The following is a 26,544-nucleotide window of genomic DNA, read 5'->3' as shown; positions in this document are numbered from 1 at the left end:
GGGTTATCCCAGTGCACCAACCCCAAGCATCCTGTATCCTACATCAAACCTAGACTGGTGATTCGTTTCTTATATGATATTATACATGTTTCAATGCCATTCTCCCAAATCATCCCACCCTCTCTCTCTCCCACAGAGTCAAAAAGTGTGTTCTGTACATCTGCATCTCTTTTGCTGTCTCGCATACAGGGTTATCGTTACCATCTTTCTAAATTCCATATATATGTGTCAGTATATTGTATTGGTGTTTTTCTTTCTGGCTTACTTCATTCTGTGTAATAGGCTCCAGTTTCATCCACCTCATTAGAACTGATTCAAATGTATTCTTTTTGATGGCTGAATAATACTCCATTGTGTATATGTACCACAGGTTTCTTATCCATTCATCTGCTGATGGACATCTGGACAGACCCCATCACAAGCATGGAAATTGAATCTGTAATCAGAAATCTTACAGCAAACAAAAGTCCAGTACCAGATGGCTTCACAGTTGAATTCTACCAAAAATTTAGAGAAGAGCTATGAAATTAAAAGACACTTAGGCTGTCTTTTTTTTTTTTTTTACTTTATTTTACTTTACAATACTGTATTGGTTTTAATAAAAGACACTCAAGGCTGTCTTTTCCCCTTGCTTAGAGTGTCCTTTGTTGTGCAAAAGCTTTTAAGTTTAATTAGGCCCCATTTGTTTATTTTTGCCTTTATTTCCATTACTCTGGAGGTGGGTCATAGAGGATACTGCTGTGATTTATGTCAGAGAGGGTTTTGCCTATGTTTTCCTCTAGGAGTTTTATAGTTTCTGGTCTTACATTTAGATCTTTAATCTATTTTGAGTTTATTTTTTGTATGGTGTTAGAAAGCGTTCTAGTTTTATTCTTTTACAAGTGATTGACCAGTTTTCCCAGCACCACTTGTTAAAGAGATTGTCTTTTCTCCATTGTATATTCTTGCCTCTTTTGTTGAGGATAAGGTGTCCATAGATGCATGGATTTATCTCTGGGCTTTCTACTTTGTTTCATTAATCTATATTTCTGTCTTTATGCCAGTACCATACTGTCTTGATGACTGTAGCTTTGTAGTAGAGCCTGAAGTTAGGCAGGTTGATTCCTCCAGTTCCATTCCTCTTTCTCAAGATTTCTTTGGCTATTCAAGGTTTTTTGTATTTCCCATACAAATTATTTGTTCTAGTTCTGTGGAAAATACCCTTGGTAGCTTGATAGGGATTGCACTGAATCTATAGATTGCTTTGGGTAGTATATTCACTTTCACTACATTGATTCTTTCAATCCATTAACATGGTATATTTCTCCATCTATTTGTGTCCTCTTTGATTTCTTTCACCAGTGTTTTATAGTTTTCTATATATAGGTCTTTAGTTTCTTTAGGTAGATATATTCCTAAGTATTTTATTCTTTCTGTTGCAATGGTGAATGGAATTGTTTCCTTAATTTCTCTTTCTGTTTCCTCATTGTTAGTATATAGGAATGCAAGGGATTTCTGTGTGTTAATTTTATATCCTGCAAATTTACTATATTCATTGATTAGCTCTAGTAATTTTCTGGTGGAGTCTTTAGGGTTTTCTATGTAGAGAATCATGTCATCTGCAAACAGTGAGAGCTTTACTTCTTCTTTTCCAATCTGGATTCCTATTATTTCTTTTTCTGCTCTGATCACTGTGGCCCAAACTTCCAAAACTGTGTTGAATAGTAGTGGTGAGAGTGGGCACCCTTGTCTTGTTCCTGACTGTAGGGGAAATGCTTTCAATTTCTCCCCATTGAGGATAATGTTTGCTGTGGGTTTGTCATATATAGCGTTTATTATGTTGAGGTATGTTCCTTCTATTCCTGCTCTCTAGATGGTTTTTATCATCAATGGATATTGAATTTTGTCAAAGGCTTTCTCTGCATCTATTGAGATAATCATATGGTTTTTATCTGTCAATTTGTTAATGTGGTGAATTACATTGATTGATTTGGGGATATTAAGGAATCCTTGCATCCCTGGGATAAAGCCCACTTGGTCATGATGTATGATCTTTTTAATATGTTGTTGGATTCTGATTGCTAAAATTTTGTTAAGGATTTTTGCATCTATGTTCATCAGTGATACTGGCTTATAGTTTTGTTTTGTTTTGGCATATTTGCCTGCTTTTGGTATTAGGGTGATGGTGGCCTCATAAAATGAGTTTGGAAGTTTACCTTCCTCTGCAATTTTCTGGAAGAGTTTGAGTAGGATAGGTGTTCAGTTCAGTTACTCAGTCATGTCTGAAGCAACTGACCAAGAATTAATGTCAAAGATATTCAAGCAACTCTTGCAGCTCAATTTCAGAAAAATAAACAACCCAATCAAAAAATGGGCCAAAGACCTAAACAGACTTTTCTCCAAAGAACACATACAGATGGCTAATAAATACATGAAAAGATGTTCAACATCACTCTTTATCAGAGAAATGCAAATCAAAACCACAATGAGGTACCATTTCACGCCAGTCAGAATGGCTACTATCTAAAAGTTTACAAGCAATAAATGCTGGAGAGGGTTTGGAGCAAGGGGAACCCTCTTATACTGTTGGTGGGAATGCAAACTAGTACAGCCACTATGGAGAACAGTGTGGAGATTCCTTAACAAACTGGAAATAGAACTGCCATATGACCCAGCAATCCCACTGCTGGGCATAGACACCGAGGAAACCAGAATTGAAAGAGACACGTGTACCCCAATGTACATCACAGCACTGTTTCTAATAGCCAGGACATGGAAGCAACCTAGATGTCCATTGGCAGAGGAATGGATTAGAAAGCAGTGGTACATATACACAATGGAGTATTACTCAGCCATTAGAAAGAATACATTTGAATCAGTTCTAATGAGGTGGATGAAACTGGAGCCTATTATAGAGTGAAGTAAGCCAGAAAGAAAAACACCAATACAGTATACTAATATGTTTATATGGAATCTAGAAAGATGGTAATGATAACCCTATATGTGTAACAGCTAAGAGACACAGATGTATAGAACAGTCTTTTGGACTCTGGTGCAGAGGGCTAGGGTGGGATGATTTGGGAAAATGGCACTGAAACATGTATATTATCATATGTGAAATGGATCACCAGTCCAGGTTCGATGAATGAGACAAGGTGCTCGGGGCTGGTGCACTGGGATGATCTAGAGGAATGGGATGAGGAGGGAGGTGGGAGGTGTGTTCAGGATGGGGAACACACGTACACCTGTGATGGATCCATGTCAATGTATGGCAAAACCACTACAATATTGTAAAGTAATTAGCCTCCAATTAAAATAAATAAATTTATATTGAAAAATTAAAAACTACAGCCCAACCAAATAAATACATAAATAAATAAATAAACAGACCAGTGCTCTTTCACTGTGCTGTCTGGTTAATTATCCAAAATCACTGCAGATGGTGACTGCAGCCATGAAATTAAAAGACGCTTACTCCTTGGAAGGAAAGATATGACCAACCTCGATAGCATATTTAAAAGCAGAGACATTATTTTGCCAACAACGTTCCATCTAGTCAAGGCTATGGTTTTTCCAGTGGTCATGTATGGATGTGAGAGTTGGACTGTGAAGAAAGCTGAGTGCCAAAGAATTGATGCTTTTGAAGTGTGGTGTTGGAGAAGACTCTAGAGAGTCCCTTGGACTGCAAGGAGATCCAACCAGTCCATTCTGAAGGAGATCAGCCCTGGGATTTCTTTGGAGGGAATGATGCTGAAGCTGAAACTCCAGTACTTTGGCCACCTCATGCGAAGAGTTGACTCATTGGAAAAGACTCCTGCTGGGAGGGATTGGGGGCAGGAGGAGAAGGGGACGACAGAGGATGAGATGGCTGGATGGCATCACTGATTCGATGGACGTGAGTCTGAGTCAACTCCAGGAGTTGGTGATGGACAGGGGGGCCTGGTGTGCTGCAATTCATGGGGTCGCAAAGAGTCAGACATGACTGAGTGACTGAAGTAAACTGAACTGATTGGAAATTAAGTTCTCAGGATAGTCTGATAGCCATGTTTTGACTGTGTAGAAGATAGGTGTACAGATTATAGGTGTGTTGGGTAAGAGCAGGAGCATACATATGTGTGTGTGTGTTCTTGTGTGTGTGTGTATATATATTTTAAGTGTTCCCACTTAAACGTGTTAAGTGTTCCCAGTGGCAGCAGGTGGGAAATCATGGCCAATTTTGAGTTGAAAATTTTGAGTTGGGAAACAGTTGATAGACAACATTCTTGATTGCCTGGTCTCTAGCCCTCTAATCTTGTCCAGCCTTCAGCTGTACTTGACCTCCACCTTTGGGGATCCATTATTAGGATGAAATCTTTGGTAGCCACCTCTATTCTACTGTTAGCTGGGACTCATTAAACGGCCTCTTTTATGTATTTGCTGGAATGAGCTACCTCAAAAGGTATAAGTTGGGAAAGACAAAACCCGTGTTTATCTAAGCATCTGGAGATGTTTAGCATCTCCCTTTTCTAAAGTTTTAATGGCAAATGAAAGCTCAACTTTATTGCTTAGACCTGAGGATGGAATATAATCTAAATTCTTCTGCACAAATTTCTTGGCTGAGTCTTAAATTAATATTTTGTGTGCTTTCACAGGAGGTCAGGATCGTGTGTGTGTGTGTAAATCCATTATTGCTAGATACATCGATTCCTTTTGTCATTTTTTAGTGCAAAAAAATTGTGGAGTTTATTGGTTAAACTAAATGGAACTTTTAAACACAGCATTTTGTAAAGGATGTGCATCTGCACTTGATTGGTTTTCTTGTTTAAGTCCTAATGAGCACTGTCCGCAGTGGGTTAGTAAAGAAGTTGCATATGTATCGCAGATGAGGACACAGACATGTGACCTGTTTATAAAGAAAGACACTACATTTAGACAGAATCAAGGCTGGATAAAGCAACACACAGACATACAGACACACACACACACACACACAAAACCTAAGAGTCAAGGGAAATCCCGGTTTTTCTCACTGTCAGATTTATAAGACAAAGTAGCACCCCAAAAGATGCATTTGAAGTGATAGATTGCACCACATTCCACCTGGACATGGGCAGTGTAAAACAGCAGCTAAAATCAAAACCACTTGAATTCTGGCTCAGCTTTCTCCAGACAAGTACTTAAAATAGCTTAAATAACAGGATGCAAGGGGAGGGAAAACATTTCCTTTTAAGGATATGCATTCTTGGTGTGATTCAAACTTCTGCAGGAACATGGCTGTATAATAAGTTTATTTACTTTAAGGTTACTTGGGGGGAGGGTTTGGGGCGAGTTAACTGACATCTAAAATAATACTTCTTAAGAGCATAGTAAGGTTTTGTGGTTTTTTTTGTTTGTTTTTTTAAGTGCAGATGTGAATCTACATGTGTCATCATAGACAGACAGACAGACAGAATCTGTTGATAAAAACATTTGATTCCTTTCTGATGAATTTAGCAGCCAGTATAAAAGACAGAGGCCTCTCTGGTACACCCTTGGGAGCATCTTTGTGTGTGTGTGTGTGTGTGTGTGTGTTTTTAAGTATAGCAATTTTTCTTTAAAAATAGAACACTTGATTCATTTCTTGAAATTTAGCTCTGGACTCTATGTGGGAACTTTGTTCAATAGGTAGGTGGAGTTTCTTCTCCCCTCCTCTCTCTAGCCCGTCAGTGTCTACCCACACTGACCATATTTTCTGAACCAAAAAGTTGAGACCCATGCTTACAGAAACATTGAAAATGCTCTAGATAATATAGGCTGTATGATAATGTCTATGTTATCAGGTGGTCAAAAATACAATGCTGGAACAGAAGAGTGTTCGAAATGCAAAACTTGTTCCACCCCATGCCAATGAGTAGTTAATGAAGAAGGGGCAAATGAGCCAGAAAGGGCCTCCAGAATATTGACAGCTTTAATGAGAAAATAAGGGACTACCATTACGCCAGGAGGTTGTGATTTCCAGTTGTTAAAACTGTTTTGTGTGTGTTTTGGCTGGAGATTGGGAATAAAATTAGCCTAAAACTCTTTTAAAGTAATTGCACCCTATTTTGTCTTTCAAGTACTTTAGCAGCTGGGAGATTTTCTAAAATTAATCTCAAGCTGCCTTTTAAGGCTCCCTCTGCCTTCTTATTGAAATTAAAATTGTTTTCTTCAAAAGGTATGATTTAGAGACAGAAAGCCTTGCAGTAATTTACTAGTACTAACACTAAAATGCCTTTGATCTCAGGAGGTAGTACACGCTTGCTCTGCTTTTAAAATATGGAGAAACAGAGTAGGTAAAAGGTAAAACTTTACAAATATGTAGAAGAAGATGACACATGGTCAACTATTCTTTTGCCATACCAGGAAAGATACAGGAGAGAGATTCCAAGTAACTCCAGACTTTATAAGGATTTTGAAGCCACAGTTTCAAGTAAGAACCAGACGTTCTGTCTGGTTAATTCTGTATCTTTGGTGTCTAGCCCTGTGCCTGCCACAGAATAGGTACTTGATTTGCTCTGGAGGTTGATTCATGCTATGCAAGTGAACAGTTTTTCTTAATAAAGTCAAAGCACGTTTCTACATTTAGAATGAGAGAGAGGTCCTGACCTGCCAGCCATCACTGGTAGTCTACTTGGATACTCCTTGGTGGGTGTGTTCACTTAGAAAACCAAATTACAGATCTGAAGGCTGCTGGGTGGGGACAGAATTAGAACAAAGGGAATGAGATTGAATGTTATTTAAGGGATATTTTTGTCCTCAGGGTTTCCTGATGGAGTGCCATTCAGTCTATCAGTGCTATTTCTTCATTTTTTGCTCATTGTTGTTGGCTTATTTATGTTTTTAAATTGCTCATTAGATTAGAGCATTATTTTCCTGGTTTAATACTTGAGGATCCTAATAAGAACCTACTGTATAGCACAGAGAACGCTCAATATTCTGTAATGACTTACATGGGAATAGAATCTAAAAAAGAGTAGGTATATGTATATGTATAACTGATTGATTCACTTTGCTGTACAGCAGAAACCAACAACATTGTAAATCAAGTATACTCCAATAAAAATTAATTTAAAAATACTTCAGGATCACTGGTTCAACAAAAATAATTTTTCACTCTGCTTATTCTGTGCAAGAAACTGTGCTACATACTGGGGTTGGAGAAAGATTTAGGAGAATCTTTATCAAGAGATTTTTACAATCTCATAAGATTGTCAGGTAATGACAAATTCATATTCCTCCAGACCCCCTTTAAAACATTTCTGTCCATTGCTAAAAGCATCTGTTATTACTTCTCTTACTTCAAAATGGTATTTCCACATGTGGTTATTTTATGCTAGTTATATTTTAGGGTGGCTATTTCCTGGCATCTTTTAATCACATCAGTGAGCTTCTAATTAATGCTCAAGAGAGGTTATTTCAGAGAGGGTGCACACAAGTGGTAGTTCCCCCATTGCCTGCACCTCTCTTCTACCTAAAGCAAAGAAACTGCCGGATAGACTAGACTCAGTGCCTCTGTCAGTTTCATGTAGTTTTGAATTCATTATAGTTCTCCAGCATAATAGATAAAAAAATAAACATCTCTGCCTTCCACTTCTATTATATCACTGAGAATACAAAAAGAACAACATGCTAGGTCCAAGGTGGAGTAAGTAACACAATTAAATTATGTTCTGATATGTCATTTCAGAAGTCAGAGGAAAATAGAGTATGTTTTAAAATATCTTTCTATCAGAAACTGCTTGTGTGGACAAAGTTTCAATAGTCAAAAGGAATATGCCGTCTCCTTCTCTATAGATATAATAAAATGAAGGAATATGGTGGTTGGATACTGAGGTTTAATAATGATCAGAATGTTATTACTCTATATTTGTTTTTCATATGTATGATGGTTTTTTATCTCCAGTTTTTTAGAGCTAAAAGGGGATCTTCCCTAAGATCAAATGAAGCCCCCCTTTTACAGATGAGAAAACTATGATCTGGAGAGATGACTTAGGCAAATTAAATGTAGTTAGAGCTTGTGTCACATTACTCCCTCTTGTGTATGCTGTGTATCTTTTGCTTTGTCACACTCCCTAGAACTGAGTGGTCTTTTTGCTTTTTAAATAAAATGGGAGAAACAGATTGGTATGTGCATGGGGAAAGGTGTATTTAAACCCAAGAATTTCATTCATCAGAAGTTGCTAAAATCCTACCACAGTGCCATGTGGATTACTTTGTTCTTTTTAGCAAATGCAGATGTCGTCGCTGGATTGATTTCTGCATATAAACACTTACTAATAAAGTGTTTGATGTATGGCCTTTTATACGTTCAAAGCAAAAACAGTGAAGATGTGCCCTAAGAGGAATCAAGTACTTTACCTTGAAGGAACTATTAGTGAACTATTTTCAGAAGTGTTGGGTACTTTGGTGATGATGCTTTAAAAGTATAAATATTTTAATTGATAGATTTAAAATATGGTAATCTATGCTTAAGAATATTTGACTCTAGAATCATATACTTCATTAAAACTAAACATAACAATTTCATCAGCTTTCAGTTTATTAGGGAAATGGTTTCACACAGGGGATTTAATATTTTAATATTTGGCCTACATTGGCTAATATCAATTTTGCTTCACAATCACACTTAGAAGAAAATCCAGAGTGTGTACCATGCCCTATAAGAGCTTCCATGATCAGTTCCCTGACCTCATCTCTCATTTTGTCCTTTGCTCACTCTGCTCAAGTCATACTGGATCTTTGCTGTCCCCAAAACACGTCAGGCACATTTCCACATCACAGACTGCATTTGCTCTTTCCTTTACCTAAAATCTGCCCCCCACAAATAGCCACATGATTCACTTTCTTACCTCAGGTTAAGTCTTCATTCAAATATTACCTCGTCAAAGTGGCCATCCTTGATGATTCTCTCTAAATAGCACTCCCACCATCACCCATATCCCCACCTGTCACTATAACCCAGGGTTCTTCAACTTCAGCGTTACTGAAATGTTGAGCTGCACAATTCTGTGTTGCAGCATAGGAGTGGGAGTGGGGGTCATATGCACTGGAGGATTTTTAGTAGCATTCTTGGCCTTTATGCACTGAATGTTCCCTGGAGGGCAAAATAGCCCCCATTCTAACCCCTTACCCCTCTTTTATTTTTCTTCATAGCATTTATGCTATATGTTACTTGCTTATTGTCATGAGAAGGTGAGCTTTTGTCTAGCAAGACTTTATTTCATTGGTTGCAGTATCTCCAATCTTAGGAACAGTATTTGGTGCAATTTTGTTTTATTTTTTGTTTTGGTACAGTTTTTAAGTAATATATCAAATAGATTAACTTCATAGTATATCTTCTTAAATGGTGTTGGCATCATCTTGAGTCATTTCTCTATTCAGATTGTTTCCCTCTATTATAATTAAATTTATATATGAAAATCAGTGTAGGAGCTAAGGAATCAAAAGCATTTCTGAACATTTAAGTTTATGAAATAGCTGGTCAAAGTCCAACAGTCTTTACTAAAAAATTACACCTTAGGAAATTAGCCCTCTTTTCCAATAAATTAACTTTTAGTCATTGATCTTTTTTTTTCTATTTTTAATTGTTTCAGAATAAGCATTATCAGCACTTAGATACCCTGTTAAAATTATGAAAGCACAAAAATTTTAAAATTATTTGTAGACTTCATTTAAACATTTGCATTACTTATGACTGCATTTATTTTTATGAACTCTGTATTTGTTTTGTATTAACATTTATTTACATTAACTCTTGAAACAATTGGCACTCAAGAGGATAGCATATTTCAGGTGTTCTATATAATATAATTAGCATTAATCACAAACTGTTATCTTTGACAAAGGGGAGAATAAGGGGCATAAAACTCCTAAATAGCTACAGTAAGAATTGTTTTATAGCATGGCAGTGTTTTATTGGTGTATAATCTATTCTGAAGTCTGTCAGCTTTATGATTTAATGATAATTTTATTAGATAACTGTGCTTTCCTAATATGAGGAATGCTATTTTTAAGCAAAGCTACTTATACAGTTCAAAATACAAGAAACATGATACAAGCCATGCCCTTTCAGTTAAAATTTGCATTTCCCTTTCAGACCTCTTTAGGTAGCAAACAATAAGAAAGGATAATATTGTATTTAGGCGAGCTAATAAACTTTAAGCTTTAAGAAATGAGTCTAAAATGAAGAAAAATATTCTGTAGGTTAATTTATTTCCTTTTTTGCTTGTTTTCCCTTATCAAAAAGACCTCAACAGCAATGGATTCATTTGTGACTATGAACTTCATGAGCTTTTCAAGGAAGCTAATATGCCATTACCTGGATATAAAGTGAGAGAAATTATTCAAAAACTCATGCTGGATGGTGACAGGAATAAAGATGGGAAGATAAGTTTTGACGAATTTGTTTATGTAAGTATGTGAAAACCTACCATTTATTAGAAGTAGTGATTGCTTCTTTGTCTTGTGGGTTTTTTTAGTAATAAGTCCTATTAAGTTCCTAAATATATCATAGTAGTATTGTTATAACTAATAAAATTTCTCTCATCTCACCCACTATATTTAGCTCATTCCTATAGCCATTAGAATATCTTAACAAAAAAACTGATAAAAAAACACTGACAGAATAAAAGATATAACACTCTGCTTGCTGTGTAAGGTGAACAGTCTCCTTAGGGGGAGGCGTAATTAAAGAACATTTTTCAAGGTGTGAAATCACATCCTTTAAGTGCTCTTTCTATAGGTGAACAGCGTGGTCCCAAACGTTAATGATACACCCTGGCTCACAGTCTTGGAAGCTTCCTGAGTTCAACTTTCTGATTAAAAACATGTTTGCTAATCTTGTGGCAGTAGTAGTTAACTGTATCATTTTCCCGAGGATGATGATTTTGATAATTAAAAGTTAGAAACATATCTTTTTAATCCATTGGAAGAAGCAGTTAAAATTCTTGTTTTCTTTTCTAGTATCATCAAATACTCTTCAAGGTTAGGGGCTGATTTCTTAATTCTACTCCCAAGCACCTAGTGTTCCATACTCCGTGCTTAGCAGAGTGTGTGTGTGGTACTCATTATTGAAATTTAATGCTTTTAGCTGCTAGCTAGTGGGGTCAAAATTTTTCTGGACATAGGACATTTTCCATCCATATTCATTGACAAAGTATTTGAGATAGATATTAAAGAATAGCTGTTTCCTCAAATAAGAACACTCTTAAGATTTCATCATTTTATTATTGATTTAAGACTGAGTTTGACTAGATCTTATTTGGCATTCCTTATGTGTATTACAGATAGTAATTAGTGCCTAATATTATCACAAACTTCCTAGCACTCCTATCTTTTCTAAGGTTTGTTTTTGCCCCAAGACACCTGAAATGATAACATATACTCCCATCAGTAACCACAGCTCAATATAGCAAGTGAAATTCTGATATATTTTCTCCTATTAGAATTAGCCCCTTTAGAACACCTAGAGAGTTCCAGAAGCAAATTTGACTAAGTAATGATGTTTGCTCTTCTGATAGATAGCATTTGCCTGGGGGTGGGGCAGGGAGGAAGGGAGCATTACTGTTTTAAAATGCACAAGGGCCAGAATTATAATGTTATTATAGTTCTTGCTATCTTCTTTTGCAATACTGATTTCCTCCCCACCATTTTTTTGCCTCCAGTTATTGCCAAAGCCTTTTGTTTTAAATCCTGTGTTCAATAGTAAGTTGCAATTGACTTGCAATGTGAGCACTTGCATGTCCTCTGATGTATAACTTGCCCCTCTTGTAACTGCATGTTTAATTGTGAATTTAAAGCAGCTTAGAGTGGTGGTGAACTACGATTGCTTACTTTTGATATAGTTTGCTGCTCAGAATTTTAAGATGTGCAGTGTGCCCGTATTTTTAAGGAGATGGTTATGAAACTGTCTTTGAAAAAAATCATCTTAGGGAAATATCTAATTTTGTATATTTTGAAATGTTGCTGATTCCACACAGCTGTTTGTGGCTGTGACTAACCTCATATTTTCTTTAAAAGTGAATAATAAGCTTCATAATTTTGGCATCACCCGGGACTTTTTAAAAAACAAAATACTAATGAGAACCTTGTTGGTTAAAACATAGATGTTTTAGAATTGGAAGAAATCAATATGTTTATACTACTTCATTTCTCAAATTAAAAAAAAAAAAAGCCTGAGTTTCTCAAAAAGGAAGTGAATTGCCCAACATTACACAGGGAACTAATGGCTTTGTCAGTTACCCCTCTTTGTTCAAAAATTTGGAAAGGAAGACAGTAAAATAACTCACCTGAAGTTTCAGAATGACACCACCATGACTGTACTGAAAGAAAGATGGGTGTATGATTAACCAAGCAGACATCTGCCCATTCCCATCTGCCTTGTCATCAATGAAACCTCTTACAAATCATTAGGCAAAATATGGTAGATCCTAGTTATCTGAGAAAAAGGAAGTGTTGCAGGAAGGGGGACCCCTTCCAGGCCCCGAAACTGGGCTCTTGTCTAATACTCAGAAATGAATTGTCCGAGGAGACCCATGTGCTGACAAAGCAAGAGATTTTATTGGGAAAGGGCACCTGGGTGGAGAGCAGTAGGGTAAGGGAACCCAGGAGGACAGTTCTGCCACCTGGCTCGAAGTCTTGGGTTTTATGGTGATGGGATTAGTTTCCAGGTTGTCTTTGGCCAATCATTCTGACTCAGAGTCCCTCCTGGTGGTGCACACCTTGTTCAGCCAAGATGGATGCCAGAGAGAAGGATTCTGCGAGGTGGTCGGACATGTGCTATCTCCTTTTGACCTTTTCTGAACTCTTCCGGTTGGTGGTGGCTTATTAGTTCCCTGTTCCTTACCAGGACCTCCTATCATAAAACAACTCATGCAAATGGTTATTATGGTGCCTGGCCAGGGTGGGCGGTTTCAGTCAGTGTGCTTCCCCTAACAGAAGCACATTATTCCTATCAGGGATTAACATAAGGAAATAGAAATAAACATGTTCTTGCATGTTAGATTTTTGGTTTTTATTTAAATTGCTGCTTAAAAGGTATTAATTGCAAACCAGGCTACCAACAAAATGTCTATATTAATTTTGGAGAAGGATATATATATATATATATATATATATATATATATGGCAGAAAAGAGTCCCCAAATTATATGTAAACTTCACACATTAAAATTAAATATATATTAGCTGATCTTGTTTCTCTTGAGTATTTCAAAACTAAGTTACTAGATTTTTATACTTCTTAGATTGTAGTAAGGTATTTTCCTACATCTATAAAAAGACCAGTATATCATAGAGATAATAACTTCATATAAGCCAAGTGCTTAGAACTGTGCCTGGTATATAGCAAATACTATAGAAGTATTAGTTGTTGGTAGTTATTTCTCTTTATTAAACAGGCAATGTCCTCTTCCTATTATTACTAAGTTTAGGCCTACAACAGATTTCCAAAAAGTAAAACTTCAAACCTACTATATTGGAAACAAACCTCAAACACTGGAAGCCAGTCATATTTTTTTGCAATTCTTTCTGAAATCTTTCTTTCTTAAACTCTTATGTCTCTGCGTTGCTTTGGTTTGACCACTAGTGTTCATCTAGGAAGGTGATGACACTTTCAAAAGGAGTATAGGACATATATGTTTCATAAAAGAGACTGGAAAAGATGTATAGAACCAGAGAGAGCAGTATACACCAGGAGTTTGTTCATACATGATAAAGCAAGTCCCTCCTCCTGGAGGGAAAACAGCGTGAAACAGTGAGCTCATTAGTATCACAACAGGCAGCTTTGAATAGATTCATTGACAACTCTCCAGCACAGTAGCTGGCCTGGTGTTTTCTCTGATTTCAGAGATTTTTGTTAAGCCAAGGCTTATACTGAAATTGTCTTATCATCCACTGGAGAGATTTCTTTACTAAAGTAGAAAATAAAGTGTTCATTCTCACATGGTGAATCCATTGAACAAATACGTAAATCTTCAGTCATCTCCTATCTTTTAACATTTGTTTAAAATACAAAGAACAGATGAAAATACTGTGAAACTGTAAATTTGCACTTGGCTGGAAGAATTTGTTTAAAGATATTTAGAAAAGCAAGGTCATGTAAATTTTGTAAGACAATTGAAAATGTAACTAATTTAATTGCATCTTTGCATTCAACATGTCATTCTCAAGCATCAGGGGTTTAAGTAGAGCTATGTAATTGTATTAGAATATTGTAGAGATTCTTTTTTTTAATGATTATTATTTGTTACTCCTCTTTTGCATGATATATGCAAATTTGGATTTTTTCAGCTGAAATTGTGATCACGGAAGCAACCTAATTTTAGAAGGTAATGATCCTTAAGACAAAAATAATTGTAATAAGAAAATTAACTTTTCATATGTTATTCTGAGGCAGTAACTCCAAGGCAGTCACTTTGGGAGCTTTTTTTTGTCATTCCAGTGATTTATAGTATCTCAGTCTTGAGGAAAAGACTTAGATTTTGGATTTTAATTTACTAGACACTGTTCTACTAAATGAAGTAGAGTTCAGAATGAGGTGGGATAGTGAATATTGCTTTTTCACTGAGCATATGGATAGTTACCAAAAAGAGACCTGTTTGAACAAAATGTATCACAATGAAAACTGCTATATTCCCAAGCAACCATTTTGTTGTATAACCTTGGCTTGGATGGTACAGGGAAATAAAGGAAATTCCAGTTGAAATCAGAGTGTGAGTAAAAATGATTTTAATAATTTGAAAATTACCCAGAGTACATGAATCAGCTCCACACTATTGATACTTAATAGGAGTCAGTATAATGGCCAGAGAGAAGGAAGAGTGATATCATTGGTAGTCAGTGTATGTGTGTCTATATATTATACATAATAGATGGAGGCGTGCACACACACAGACACACACACCCATTCTTAAAGTCCACCTCTGAAATTATAGGCATAGCATAAAATCACAGCTATAGAAAGTAAATAAGCTTGATTTTGTAAAACTTCGTGCTTACCATTTTCCTAAATAAAATAATTGTGTTTATAAGTCCAAGGAAGACCAGGATTTAAGGATGGTAACAGGAAAAGATGACTTTGTGACAGGGTTACAGCAACTTTCCTACTGGTTACAAAAGTCACTCTCTTGGTCAATTAATTACAAAAAGGTGTCCTCCTGGAAAGACTAAATGTGAAAAGGCACTCGTGTTTCTGCCTGCCACAGTCTTGCACAAGACCCCAGGCCTGCTTAGGGAAGTGTGGGCTGTATTTCATGCCTGCTGATGCCTGCTGTCACAGACAGAGCCTGAACTGCTAAGTACCACAACTCTGTTTTGTGACCTTCACATATAGGCTACCCCTCCTGAGGTGTGTGTATGAGTATGTACTTGTCAATAATGCTAAAGGCCTTTGAGTTATCTTCTATTTGCTTAGTGACTTTTCCATTAGGGTTCTAAGTTTCCTTCAATAAGCCTGGTGTGTTCCAAACAACTTTTAAAAGAGTTTTTATCAAAATACTACATCTTGCTCTTGTTTTTCTGGTGGTGGCTAATTTAGCCACGCACATTGATAGCTCAGGAACACACTGGAGGTTAGGTAATTCCAGTATTTCAGACTTAGATAGGCAAACCTTTGAAATGTCCAGTCATTCAGTCAATCGGTTAGAGTAGGGTGTGAAATTTGCTTTGTTCCATCCTGGTATTGTGCCTTCTTGTGAAGAGAAAATCACTGAAAAGCCTCTTTTCTGGGTTTATTCATCACCTGCTGCCAACTAAGCATATTTTCCCCCTTATTATTCTGTTCTAGCTGTTACCAAGCTACTCCAGGATAAGAAATAGTTTTTTTTTTGGTTGAACTATAAAATTTCCATATTTCTTTGCACTGTGTATCGTGCTTAAAGAAGGGGGAAATCCTTCAGTCTTTGCAGGAAAAGAACAGAGTCTTTCTTGTTCTAGGAAATTTATAGATTTACCTATGCCTTTGAACTATGCTAGTTTTTGGCTTAAAGCAGATTCCAATGCATGTGGCATTTAATGTTTTTGACAAGTGTGTACAGTTGATTTCTGGTACTTCATTTTTGGTAGCAGTATTGAAGTATTTGTTTAGCATTTTAAAAATTCAAGCTTAGTTTTGCCTTATCTTTTAACACTCATCACCTGTGGGGGGAATGTAGGTTACCAGCATATAAAAGAAGATCAATATGCTTATGGTTGTGCCAGATTGAAAATTATGAATCAGCAACATGTTTTCATTAATAGATTTTCCAAGAGGTAAAAAGCAGTGATATAGCCAAAACCTTCCGCAAAGCCATCAACAGGAAAGAAGGGATTTGTGCTCTGGGAGGAACTTCAGAGCTGTCCAGTGAAGGAACGCAGCATTCTTACTCAGGTAATGGTTAACACAGTGAACTACATAAGGTGCCTGCAACACTGTCAAGGAGAGGCTCTAGAAAAACCCTGCCTCCTAGGTAAGAATACAGTTGAAGTTGTTGTGGTCTGTATTTGGACTGGGGCTAATACTTGCCATAAAAGCATTACAGGTATTTATTATATAGCTTTGTTAGCTTGTAAGAGCCATGATACAATATGTGCACAATACTGATATGATACAACACATGATACAATAATAGGCTTTATTATAGCACTGTGTGCTAAGTCGCTTTAGTCGTGTCCAACTCTTTTATGACCATATAGACTGTAGCTCCCCTAGCCATGGGATTCTCCAGGCAAGAATGCTGGAGTGGGTTGCCATGCCCTCCTCCAGGGGATCTTCCTGACCCAGGGATGGAACCCATGTCTCTTTTGTCTCCTGCATCAGCAGGTGGGTTCTTTATCACTAGCACCAGCTTTGGTAATATAAATAGAATTTTTAAAGAATTTTGTAACTAACTTGTAAGAATTTTGTAATTTCTGTAAAGATCAGTTAACCTTGCTCTAGTTCTTTGTTAATTTTATAGCTCCTAAGAGCTATTGTGTTGCATTCAATTGTTTGGGTTTCCAAAGAGGATAACACAGGCTTATGACACACTAACTGCTGTGCTCATGAACAGCTATTTCAGGCTTTAGAAGTCAAATATTTAACCTAAAGTATAAACTAATGTCTTCTTATTCCACATAATTTTAGAGGAAGAAAAATATGCTTTTGTTAACTGGATAAACAAAGCTTTGGAAAATGATCCAGATTGCCGGCATGTCATACCAATGAACCCAAATACCGATGACCTGTTCAAAGCTGTTGGTGATGGAATTGTGCTTTGGTAAGATTTCCAAGAGTAGTCTTCCATGTAATTGATACAGTCGTTTCTGGATGCCTGACAGATTCTTCTTGGGGAAAAACTAGAATTGAAAGTTGTCTAGGTTCTGTCCATTTCATCTTCAGGTCTGTCTGTGAAAGTGCCACCAAAGGTGAATCTAAAACTCAGTCATTCAGATTGGACACCTCTTTCTAGAGGAGCTTTCAGCTTCCAGTTTCTTCTCATCACTGAGCAAGCTAAGCATTTCAACTTTGTTAAGCCTTTTATGTCAGTATCTCTTTATTCTCAAGTACCATAAATTCCAAAAGAGAAAAACAGGCCACTTGTCACTTTTCAATCTCCAATTACTTATTTCTGAAAAATATGTTTGTCACTGCTGCCGCCTTAGACCCAACAGTGTCTCAGCCAAAAAGGTGAAAGATTATCAACAGCTTGTCAGTAGATTTACCTCTTTTTTGAGGTAGTGGAGCACAGTGGTTAACAGCATGCTCTACAGTCAGTCTGCCTGGTTCCTTTTCAGGCTATGCCTCTCAGTATCTGTATAACTGTAATCAAGACACTGACCCCTTTGAACTCTCCTACACTATTGGTGGGAATGTAAATTGGTGCAGCCACTATAGGAAAAAGTATGGAAGTTCCTTAAAAAACTACAAATAGAGTTACCATATGATCCAGCAATCCCACTCTCGGGCATATGTCTGGAGAAAACTAAAAGAGATACATGCACCCCAGTGTTCATAGCAGCACTGTTTTACAATAGCCAAGACACAGAAATGACCTAAATGTCAGTCTACGGGGAATGGATAAAGAAGATGAATGGAGCACTACTCAGCCATAAAAAGAATGAAATTATGCCATTTGCAGCAACATGAATGGACCTAGAGATTATCATACTAAGTGAAGTCAGAGAAAGTCAAGTACTACATGATATCATTTATATGTGAAATTTTAAAAAATGAACTTTTTCATAAAACTAACAGACTCAAGGACATAGAAAACAAGCTTATGATTACCAAAGGGGAAAAGGGGGATGGTAAATTAGGAGTTTTGCATTAGCAGACACACACTATATATAAAGTACACTATACACTATATGTAAAACACTATAGTGTTTTATAGTGTATATAGACATACACTATATATAAAATAAACAAGGTCCTAGTATATATCACCAGTTCAGTTTAGTTCAGTCGCTTAGTCGTGTCCGACTCTTTGCGACCCCATGAATCGCAGCACACCAGGCCTCCCTGTCCATCACCATCTCCCAGAGTTCACTCAGACTCACGTTCATCAAGTCCGTGATGCCATCCAGCCATCTCATCCTCGGTCATCCCCTTCTCCTCCTGCCCCCAATCCCTCCAAGCATCAGAGTCTTTTCCAGTGAGTCAACTCTTCGCATGAGGTGGCCAAAGTACTGGAGTTTCAGCTTTAGCATCATTCCTTCCAAAGAAATCCCAGGGTTGATCTCCTTCAGAATGGACTGGTTGGATCTCCTTGCAGTCCAAGGGACTCTCAAGAGTCTTCTCCAACACCACAGTTCAAAGTCAATTATTCGGCGCTCAGCCTTCTTCACAGTCCAACTCTCACATCCATACATGACTACTGGAAAAACCATAGCCTTGACTAGACGGACCTTAGTTGGCAAAGTAATGTCTCTGCTTTTGAATATACTATCTAGGTTGTATATCATAGGGAACCATATTTAATATCCTGTAATAAACCATGTGTGTGTGTTCATTTGCATCTGACTCTGTGACCCCGTGGACTGTAGCCTACCAGGTTCCTCTGTCCATGAAATTCTCCAGGCAAGAATACTGGAGTGGGTTGCCATTTCCTTCTCTAGTAATAAACCATAGCAGGGAAGAATTATTAAAAAAAAAAAAAAAAAGGTACTTGACTGCTTTGCATTTCAGGATCCATCCATTATGATCCCCATATTATTGTGCTTGCTCAGAAAGTTGTTGTGAGCATTAAGTAAGTACATGTTGGAACACTTAGAACAGTGCAGTGGGTATATTTCTGATGACAGTGTACAATATATAAAATTCATTTTTTTTTTCCAATACGGTCATTTTGGTTGTTTAAAAAGATGATTTCTAAAAATGTGAGATATGCTTTTACTTGCCACTTATAGGCTGTAAAGAAATAATTGCCCAAATATTTTAATAGAGAGACTCATATGATACTATTTATTTAATATTTAAATTTTGCATGGAAATAAGTATGGTTTTCTCTAAAAATAACTTGTTTTAGGGAAGTAGTATAAACATCTAAAATGTTAGAGTCTAACTCCAAATTTTATCAAATGAGGTTGTTCTAAGTCAGATCCTGCCCTAATTAATACTTTTCTTTCTATTGATATTATCTCTGTATTTCTAGCACCAAATATAGTACCTGTGTGTCATCTAGTTACTCAATAAATATTTGGTGAATGAAAGAATCTCATGCTTAACTAATTTTCACTCTTTGTAGATGAAATCATTTTAATTATACATTATATAATCTAACAGAGATATTCAGCTTCAATGTGGGATGTTAGCAGTTTTTAACACTTACTCAACAAAGTTTTTAATATCTAAGTAATTTGTTCTTGTAAAAGAATGTGAAAAGTACAAACATTAAATAAGAAAATATGCCCTAATCCCCAACTCAGAAATATTCAACTACTATAAACACTTTGGTCTTTCCTTTATTTGCATTTTTATATGCATGTGTTTTTTTGACCAACCTGACTAAAGTCATACATTGCTTTTTTTTTTTCAGATTACATGAGATATGTGTTATAATAAGCCTTAAAATATTTGTGAATATTTATGGATTATTTAAAAAATAAGTCAATATTTTAAAATTTCTGTTTCAGTAAAATGATCAACCTTTCAGTTCCTGATACAATTGATGAGAGAGCAATCAACAAGAAGAAACTTACACCATTCATCATTCAGGTATGCACTCTTCTCCTCTCCTTCCATGAAACTATTATTTGAGGACCTGTTTTACAGACTGAAGGCTCTGCAGTTTGCATCTTCTCATTTAATTCTTACAACAGCTCTGAGTAGAGGATTATTTTCCAGATTTCATAGAAGCTGAGATGCAGAAAGATTTCAGAGCTATACCAAGGTTAATAATGCTGGAACTAAAGTCCAAATCCAGGTCTAACTGCAGAGCCCTATATTCTTTTCATTACATTTTGCGTTCAAACATACAGAAATAAGCAAGCACGTTTAAGCTCTTAAGTTAATTATCATGCTTAAAGAATAGAAAGCTTTTATTTTCCATCTAGTATTAGGGTGTTATATAGCAGTATTTCCTTATGCAAGACAATATCTTGGGATGAGGAGATTCAGAACTGATAGAACTCTCATGTGTGTTCAGTAGACCTCTCATTTAGGCATTTTAAGAAATTTAACACATAACCCACATGGATATACTTACTCTAGTAACTCAGCCTTTTCCTTTAGGGTCGGTATCTTTTAATAGGGACTAACTAAAAATGCTTTTAACTTGCCTTGGAAATCTGAAAAAGACTATAAAAATGAGCCTAGATTTGTTTTAGCTATGCTTTTAACACCAAAGCTTGGATATTGCTTTCTGTGGATCATGTATGGGTAAACTTAATACATAATTTCATTACTGTTATTTCAGTGAAGGGAGAAAAAGACTAAAAAAAACAGAAAGGTCAAGAAGCAAGCATTATAAATTGGCTGTCTTGCAGGAAAACTTGAACTTGGCACTGAACTCGGCTTCTGCCATTGGATGTCATGTTGTGAACATTGGTGCAGAGGATTTGAGGGCTGGGAAACCTCACCTGGTTTTGGGACTGCTGTGGCAGATCATTAAGATCGGTTTGTTTGCTGACATTGAATTAAGCAGGAATGAAGGTAATGAAACACAGTCATGATCTTGAAAATTGTTTATTGGTTATTTTTTTCTAGTCATGCAGACTGTCATGCTTTCACCTAATTGAGGTGATTAGATGATAACTAGAATTAACAGAAGGTAATGTTATAGTGTTATTCAGGAAAACAGCCTAATCATAACTTTCTTCTTTAGTAGTAATTAACATTTGTCTGGCTCTTTAGAATTCATTTCACAATAAAGACACGAAAACCCAGAGAGTTTAAGGAATTTGTGCAACGTTCTTTTCTGCTCTACTCACATAGCCCCTACCCCATTACCACCCTCAGGCACACTATCTCCTATTAATTTTAATACCTTTTCTATTCTATTATAGATTTAGGGCTCTTCAAAAATATTCTAACCTGCCCCTTGATGGTCTCATATTTCCTGAATTAGCAGAAGCACCGTTTTTATAGCATAGGTTTTGATATCACATCATAGACTTGTAGAATGTATAAGCATATGTGATACAATTGTCCTAAGGTCCTAGGAAGTGCTACATTGTCCTCTCCTTTTGAAGTTTAAAATATTAAGCATCACTCCAAATATTCACATTTTCTTCCAGAAATCACCATATCAATCTTCAGTTACTTTGGGGAAGAATATAAATTGGGAGTTCTCAGTATTTCTGGGTCTCACAATACCTGTCAGCAGTTCTATTCTGCACATTTATCCAAGACTTTATGACACTTACAATTTTAAGTCCACTCAAAGTGGCCTGTATTTGAACAAATAAAAATTTTCTAGTTGCTGGTCTCTTCAGAGCAGTATTTATCTTGTTAGAGTTAAAGTCCATTGAACAAGGAAAGAAGACAACAAAATTAAACTACATTGGCTCATGTAATAAGTTAAATGATTTATCTCTGACAAGGTCTCAGGTGCAGAGAGGTCAGGCTGTTTAATCCTTTCCAGCCTTTTGACTTGGAGATGGAGAGCATGTGAAGGTTTCTGTACAAGTGACAATGTTGCCTCTGCCCTAACTTAAATCCCTCAGTGCCAGCATGACATGGTGTGAAGTGGAGTCTATGAAAGATGAAACTTGCCCATTATAGATATTACTTAGACCTCTTTGGAAGTCAGGCAGTTTTAGTCTTCTTGTTCAGTGTAAATCTCCTTTTATCTTATGCGAGGTAATTATTGCATAAGGACTATACAACTTCTCCATGAAAACATTGCCTAAATTTATATAGTTCTCTGTACAGATGCTCAAGCTTCTACCTCTTACCTCTGGAGGTATTTACCCAAAACCCCTTGGATTCTTCTGCATATTCAATTCAACAACAAAAAATTGTAAAAGAGCCTTTACATGTTAGGTGCTATAGGAAATGTAATGTTGAATTATTTTTCTTTAAAAACAGGTATGGCAAAAACCACTACAATATTGTAAAGTAATTAACCTCCAATTAAAATAAATTAATTAATTTAAAAAAACAGGTTTAACACTTCAAGAGTTAGTTATGCTTAAATATAAATACCAGAGGGTTTGAATACCCTTTTAATCAAAAGGCTCCAAAGTTTTAAACATACTCCCCCAAGCCTCTGATTTTAATATTATTTAAGAACAGTTTATGTAAATATATGACATAATGTGACAATGTTCAACTTAAAAGCTAGAACTTACTTGGTATTTGGAATGTGAAGAATAATCAGGATGTTAAAATATGTAATGCTGTGTATTCTCGTAATTAAGTGTTTCTATCAGTATAATCTTATAACTAATTATATATTTTTATTTATCTTTATTATTAGACTATAAGTACCTGAAAACCAAGAACTAGGTCACAGTACTTTTTGTACCTCTGTTACTTACTTAACAGAGTGTCAAAAGACTCAATAAACATGTAATGACTGTTAGCATGTAATATATCGGTTGGGTTTTTCTTTTTAACCTTTATAGCCTTGGCTGCTTTACTTCGAGATGGTGAGACTTTGGAGGAGCTTATGAAATTATCTCCAGAGGAGCTTCTGCTTAGATGGGCAAACTTTCATTTGGAAAACTCAGGCTGGCAGAAAATCAACAATTTTAGTGCTGACATCAAGGTAATTGTTTAGTTAAATACTTCAATTCAATTCAGTTCAGTTCAGCTCAGTCACTCAGTCATGTCCGACTCCTTGCGACCGCATGAACCGCAGCATGCCAGGCCTCCCTGTCTATCACCAATTCCCGGAGTCTACCCAAACCCATGTCCATTGAGTCAGTGATGCCATCCAACCATCTCATCCTCTGTTGTCCCCTTCTCCTCCTGCCCTCAATCTTTCCCAGCATCAGGGTCTTTTGAACTGAGTCAGCTCTTTGCATCAGGTAGCCAAAGTATTGGAGTTTCAGCTTCAACATCAGCCCTTCCAAAGATAACCGAGGACTGATTTCCTTTAGGATGGGCTAGTTGGATCTCCTTGCAGTCCAAGGGACTCTTAAGAGTCTTCTTCAACACCACAGTTCAAAAGCATCAATTCCTCAGTGCTCAGCTTTCTTTATAGTTCAACACTCACATCCATACATGACCACTGGAAAACCATAGCCTTGACTAGACGGACCTTTGTCGACAAAGTAATGTCTCTGCTTTTCAATATGCTATCTAGGTTGGTCATAACTTTCCTTCCAAGGAGTAAGTGTCTTTTAATTTCATGGCTGCAATCACCATCTGCGGTGATTTTGGAGCCCCCCAAAATAAAGTCAATTACTGTTTCCACTGTTTCCCCATCTATTTGCCATGAAGTGATGGGACCAGATGCCATGATCTTAGTTTTCTGAAAGTTGAGTTTTAAGCCAACATTTTCACTCTCCACTTTCACTCTCATCAAGAGGCTTTTAGTTCCTCTTCACTTTCTGCCATAAGTGTCATGTAATATGCATATCTGAGATTCTTGATATTTCTCCCCACAATCTTGATTCCAGCTTGTGCTTCCTCCAGCCCAGCGTTTCTCATTGTGTACTCTGCATAGAAGTTAAATAAGCAGGGTGACAATATACAGCCTTACTTCAGGGGGACATAATAACATGGAGACTTCAGGCCAGCTTAAAGGAAGGAATATCCTAAGAGTTTATTACCCAGCCTTGTTGCCTCTAGCCCCTGATGGAAGATTTCAGTAGAGAGACTGAGCCAAGTAAGAGCACCAGCACTAAGTCCAGCTTTCATTTTGTGGAAAGGGGTTTAAGTATTATAGCGCTAGCATTTTCTATTCTGCCTACCATTCAACATACTGTACAAAAAGATAGGCAGTCATGACTTCTGTTCCTAACGCCTTTCCCAGGCCTCAGTGTACCTGTGTTAGTAAAGGCCTAGAAGAGAAAGGGCCTCAGGATTCCCCATCCCCTTTCTTATTTGGCAATGCTTCTGTCATGTGCTGCCTCCTTCAGGCATTCAGTTCTTGGAGGTGGTTATATACTCTTATGTATGTCTGTATCTCCCACCTCAGCCCTGCCCCTATTTTAAAAATTTAAACATATTTAAAATAATTTTACAATGTTGTATTTGTTTCTGCCATACTACAACACAAATCAGCCATGCATTCCCCTCCCTCTCTAGCCTCCTACCCCTCTCCCCATCCCATCCCTCCAGATCGTCACAGAGCACCAGACTGGGCTCCCTGTGCTATACTGCACCTTCTCACCAGCTATCCATCTTACACTTGATAGTGTATATATGTAGATGCTACTCTCTCCATTCGTCCCACTCTTTCCCTCCCCCACTGTGTCCATAAGTCCATTCTTTACATCTGTGTCTCCATTCCTAGGTTCATCAGTGTCATTTTTCTAGATTCCATATATATGTATTAATCTACTATATTTGTTTCTCTCTGACTGACTTCAGTCTGTATAACAGGCTCTAGATCATCCACCTCACTAGAACTGACTCAAATTCATTCTTTTTAATGGCTGAGTAATATTCCATGGTGTATATGTATCACATCTTCTTTTTCCATTCATCTGTTGATGAACATGTAGGTTGCTCCCATGTCATGGCTGTTGTAAACATTGCTGCTATGAATATTCAGCTTCCCACGTAGCTCAGTCAGTAGAGTCTGACTGCAGTGCAGGAAACTTGGGTTCAATCCCTGGGTTGGGAAGATCCCCTGGAGAAGGAAATGGCAACCCACTCCAATATTCTTGTCTGGAGAATCCCATGGACAGAGGAGCCTGGCTGGCTACATTCTATGGGGTCACAAGAGTCAGACACGGCTGAGTGACTAAACACATGTGAATATTGGGGTACATGGGTCTTTTTCAGTTATTATTTTCTCAGGGTATATGTCCAGTAGTGAAGTTGCTGGGTCATATGGTAGATTTATTCCTGGTTTTTTAAGCAATCTCCATACTGTTTTCCATAATGGCTGTATCAGTTTACATTCCCACCAACAGTATAGGAGGGTTTGCTTTTCTTTACATTCTTTCCAGCATTTATTGTTTGTAGAATTTTTGATGATGGCTATTCTGAATGGTATGAGGTGATAGCTCATTGTAGTTTTGATTTGCATTTCTCTAAGGATTAATGATGTTGATCATCTTTTCATGTGTTGCTTGGCCATCTGTATGTCTTCTTTGGAGAAATGTCTGTTTAGGTCTTTTGCCCATTTTTTGATTGGGCTGTTTGTTTTCCTAATATTGAGCTATATGAGCTACTTACATAATCTGGAGATTAATCCTTTGTCAGTTGTTTCATTTGCAATTATTTTCTCCCTTTCTGAGGGTTATCTTTTAGTCTTGTTTATTGTTTCCTTTGCTGTGCAAAAGCTTTTAAGTTTAATTAGGTCTCATTTGTTTATTTTCATTTTTATTTCCATTACTCTAGGAGGTGGGTCACAGAGGATCTTGCTGTGATTTATGTCAAGGAGCAGGCTACCTATATTTTCCTCTAAGCTTTATAGTTTCTGACCTGATATTTAAGTCTTTAATCCATTTTGAGTTTATTTTTGTCTATGGTGTTAGGAAGTGTTCTAGTTTCATTCTTTTGTGGCTGTCCTGTTTTCCCAGCACCACCTCTTGAAGAGGCTGTCTTTTCTCCATTGTATATTGTTGCTTCTTTTGTCAAAGATAAGGTCCCTGTAGGTGTGTGTAAGTTTATCTCTGGACTTTCTATCTTGTTTCATTGGTCTGTATTTCTGTTTTTATGCCAGTGCCATACTGTCTTGATGACTATAAATTTGTAGTATAGTCTGAAGTCAGGAATGTTGATTCCTTCAGCTCTGATTTTCTTTATCAAGATCGCTTTGGCTTTTCAGGGTATTTTGTGTTTCCATAAAAGTTGTAACTTTTTTTGGTTCTATTTCTGTGAAAAATATCATTGGTAGTTTGATAGGGATTACATTGAATCTGTAGATTGCTTTGAGTAGTATAGTCATTTTCACAATATTTCTCCCAATCCAAGAACATGGTATATCTCTCCATCTGTGTCATCTTTGATTTGTTTCATCAGTGTCTTATAATTTTCTGCATACAGGT

At 36.8% G+C, this 26,544-nt stretch overlaps 1 protein-coding gene across 3 annotated transcripts in view; it reads left to right on the top strand.

Moving 5' to 3' along the window:
* Window positions 1–26,544, top strand: part of PLS3 (plastin 3) — a 100,118-nt gene that overhangs the window by 56,939 nt on the left and 16,635 nt on the right. For all 3 annotated transcript variants that reach the window (XM_012107496.5, XM_012107495.5, XM_042242471.2), the window contains 6 exons: window positions 10,223–10,386; window positions 16,213–16,342; window positions 17,078–17,210; window positions 20,068–20,149; window positions 20,920–21,085; window positions 23,002–23,144. In XM_012107496.5, the coding sequence (XP_011962886.1) occupies window positions 10,223–10,386; window positions 16,213–16,342; window positions 17,078–17,210; window positions 20,068–20,149; window positions 20,920–21,085; window positions 23,002–23,144 (818 nt within the window). The remainder of the gene's footprint in view (window positions 1–10,222; window positions 10,387–16,212; window positions 16,343–17,077; window positions 17,211–20,067; window positions 20,150–20,919; window positions 21,086–23,001; window positions 23,145–26,544) is intronic.

This window comes from Ovis aries, chromosome X, assembly GCF_016772045.2.
Source record: "Ovis aries strain OAR_USU_Benz2616 breed Rambouillet chromosome X, ARS-UI_Ramb_v3.0, whole genome shotgun sequence".
Taxonomy (NCBI): domain Eukaryota; kingdom Metazoa; phylum Chordata; class Mammalia; order Artiodactyla; family Bovidae; genus Ovis; species Ovis aries.
This window is presented reverse-complemented; position numbering and strand designations above follow the sequence as displayed.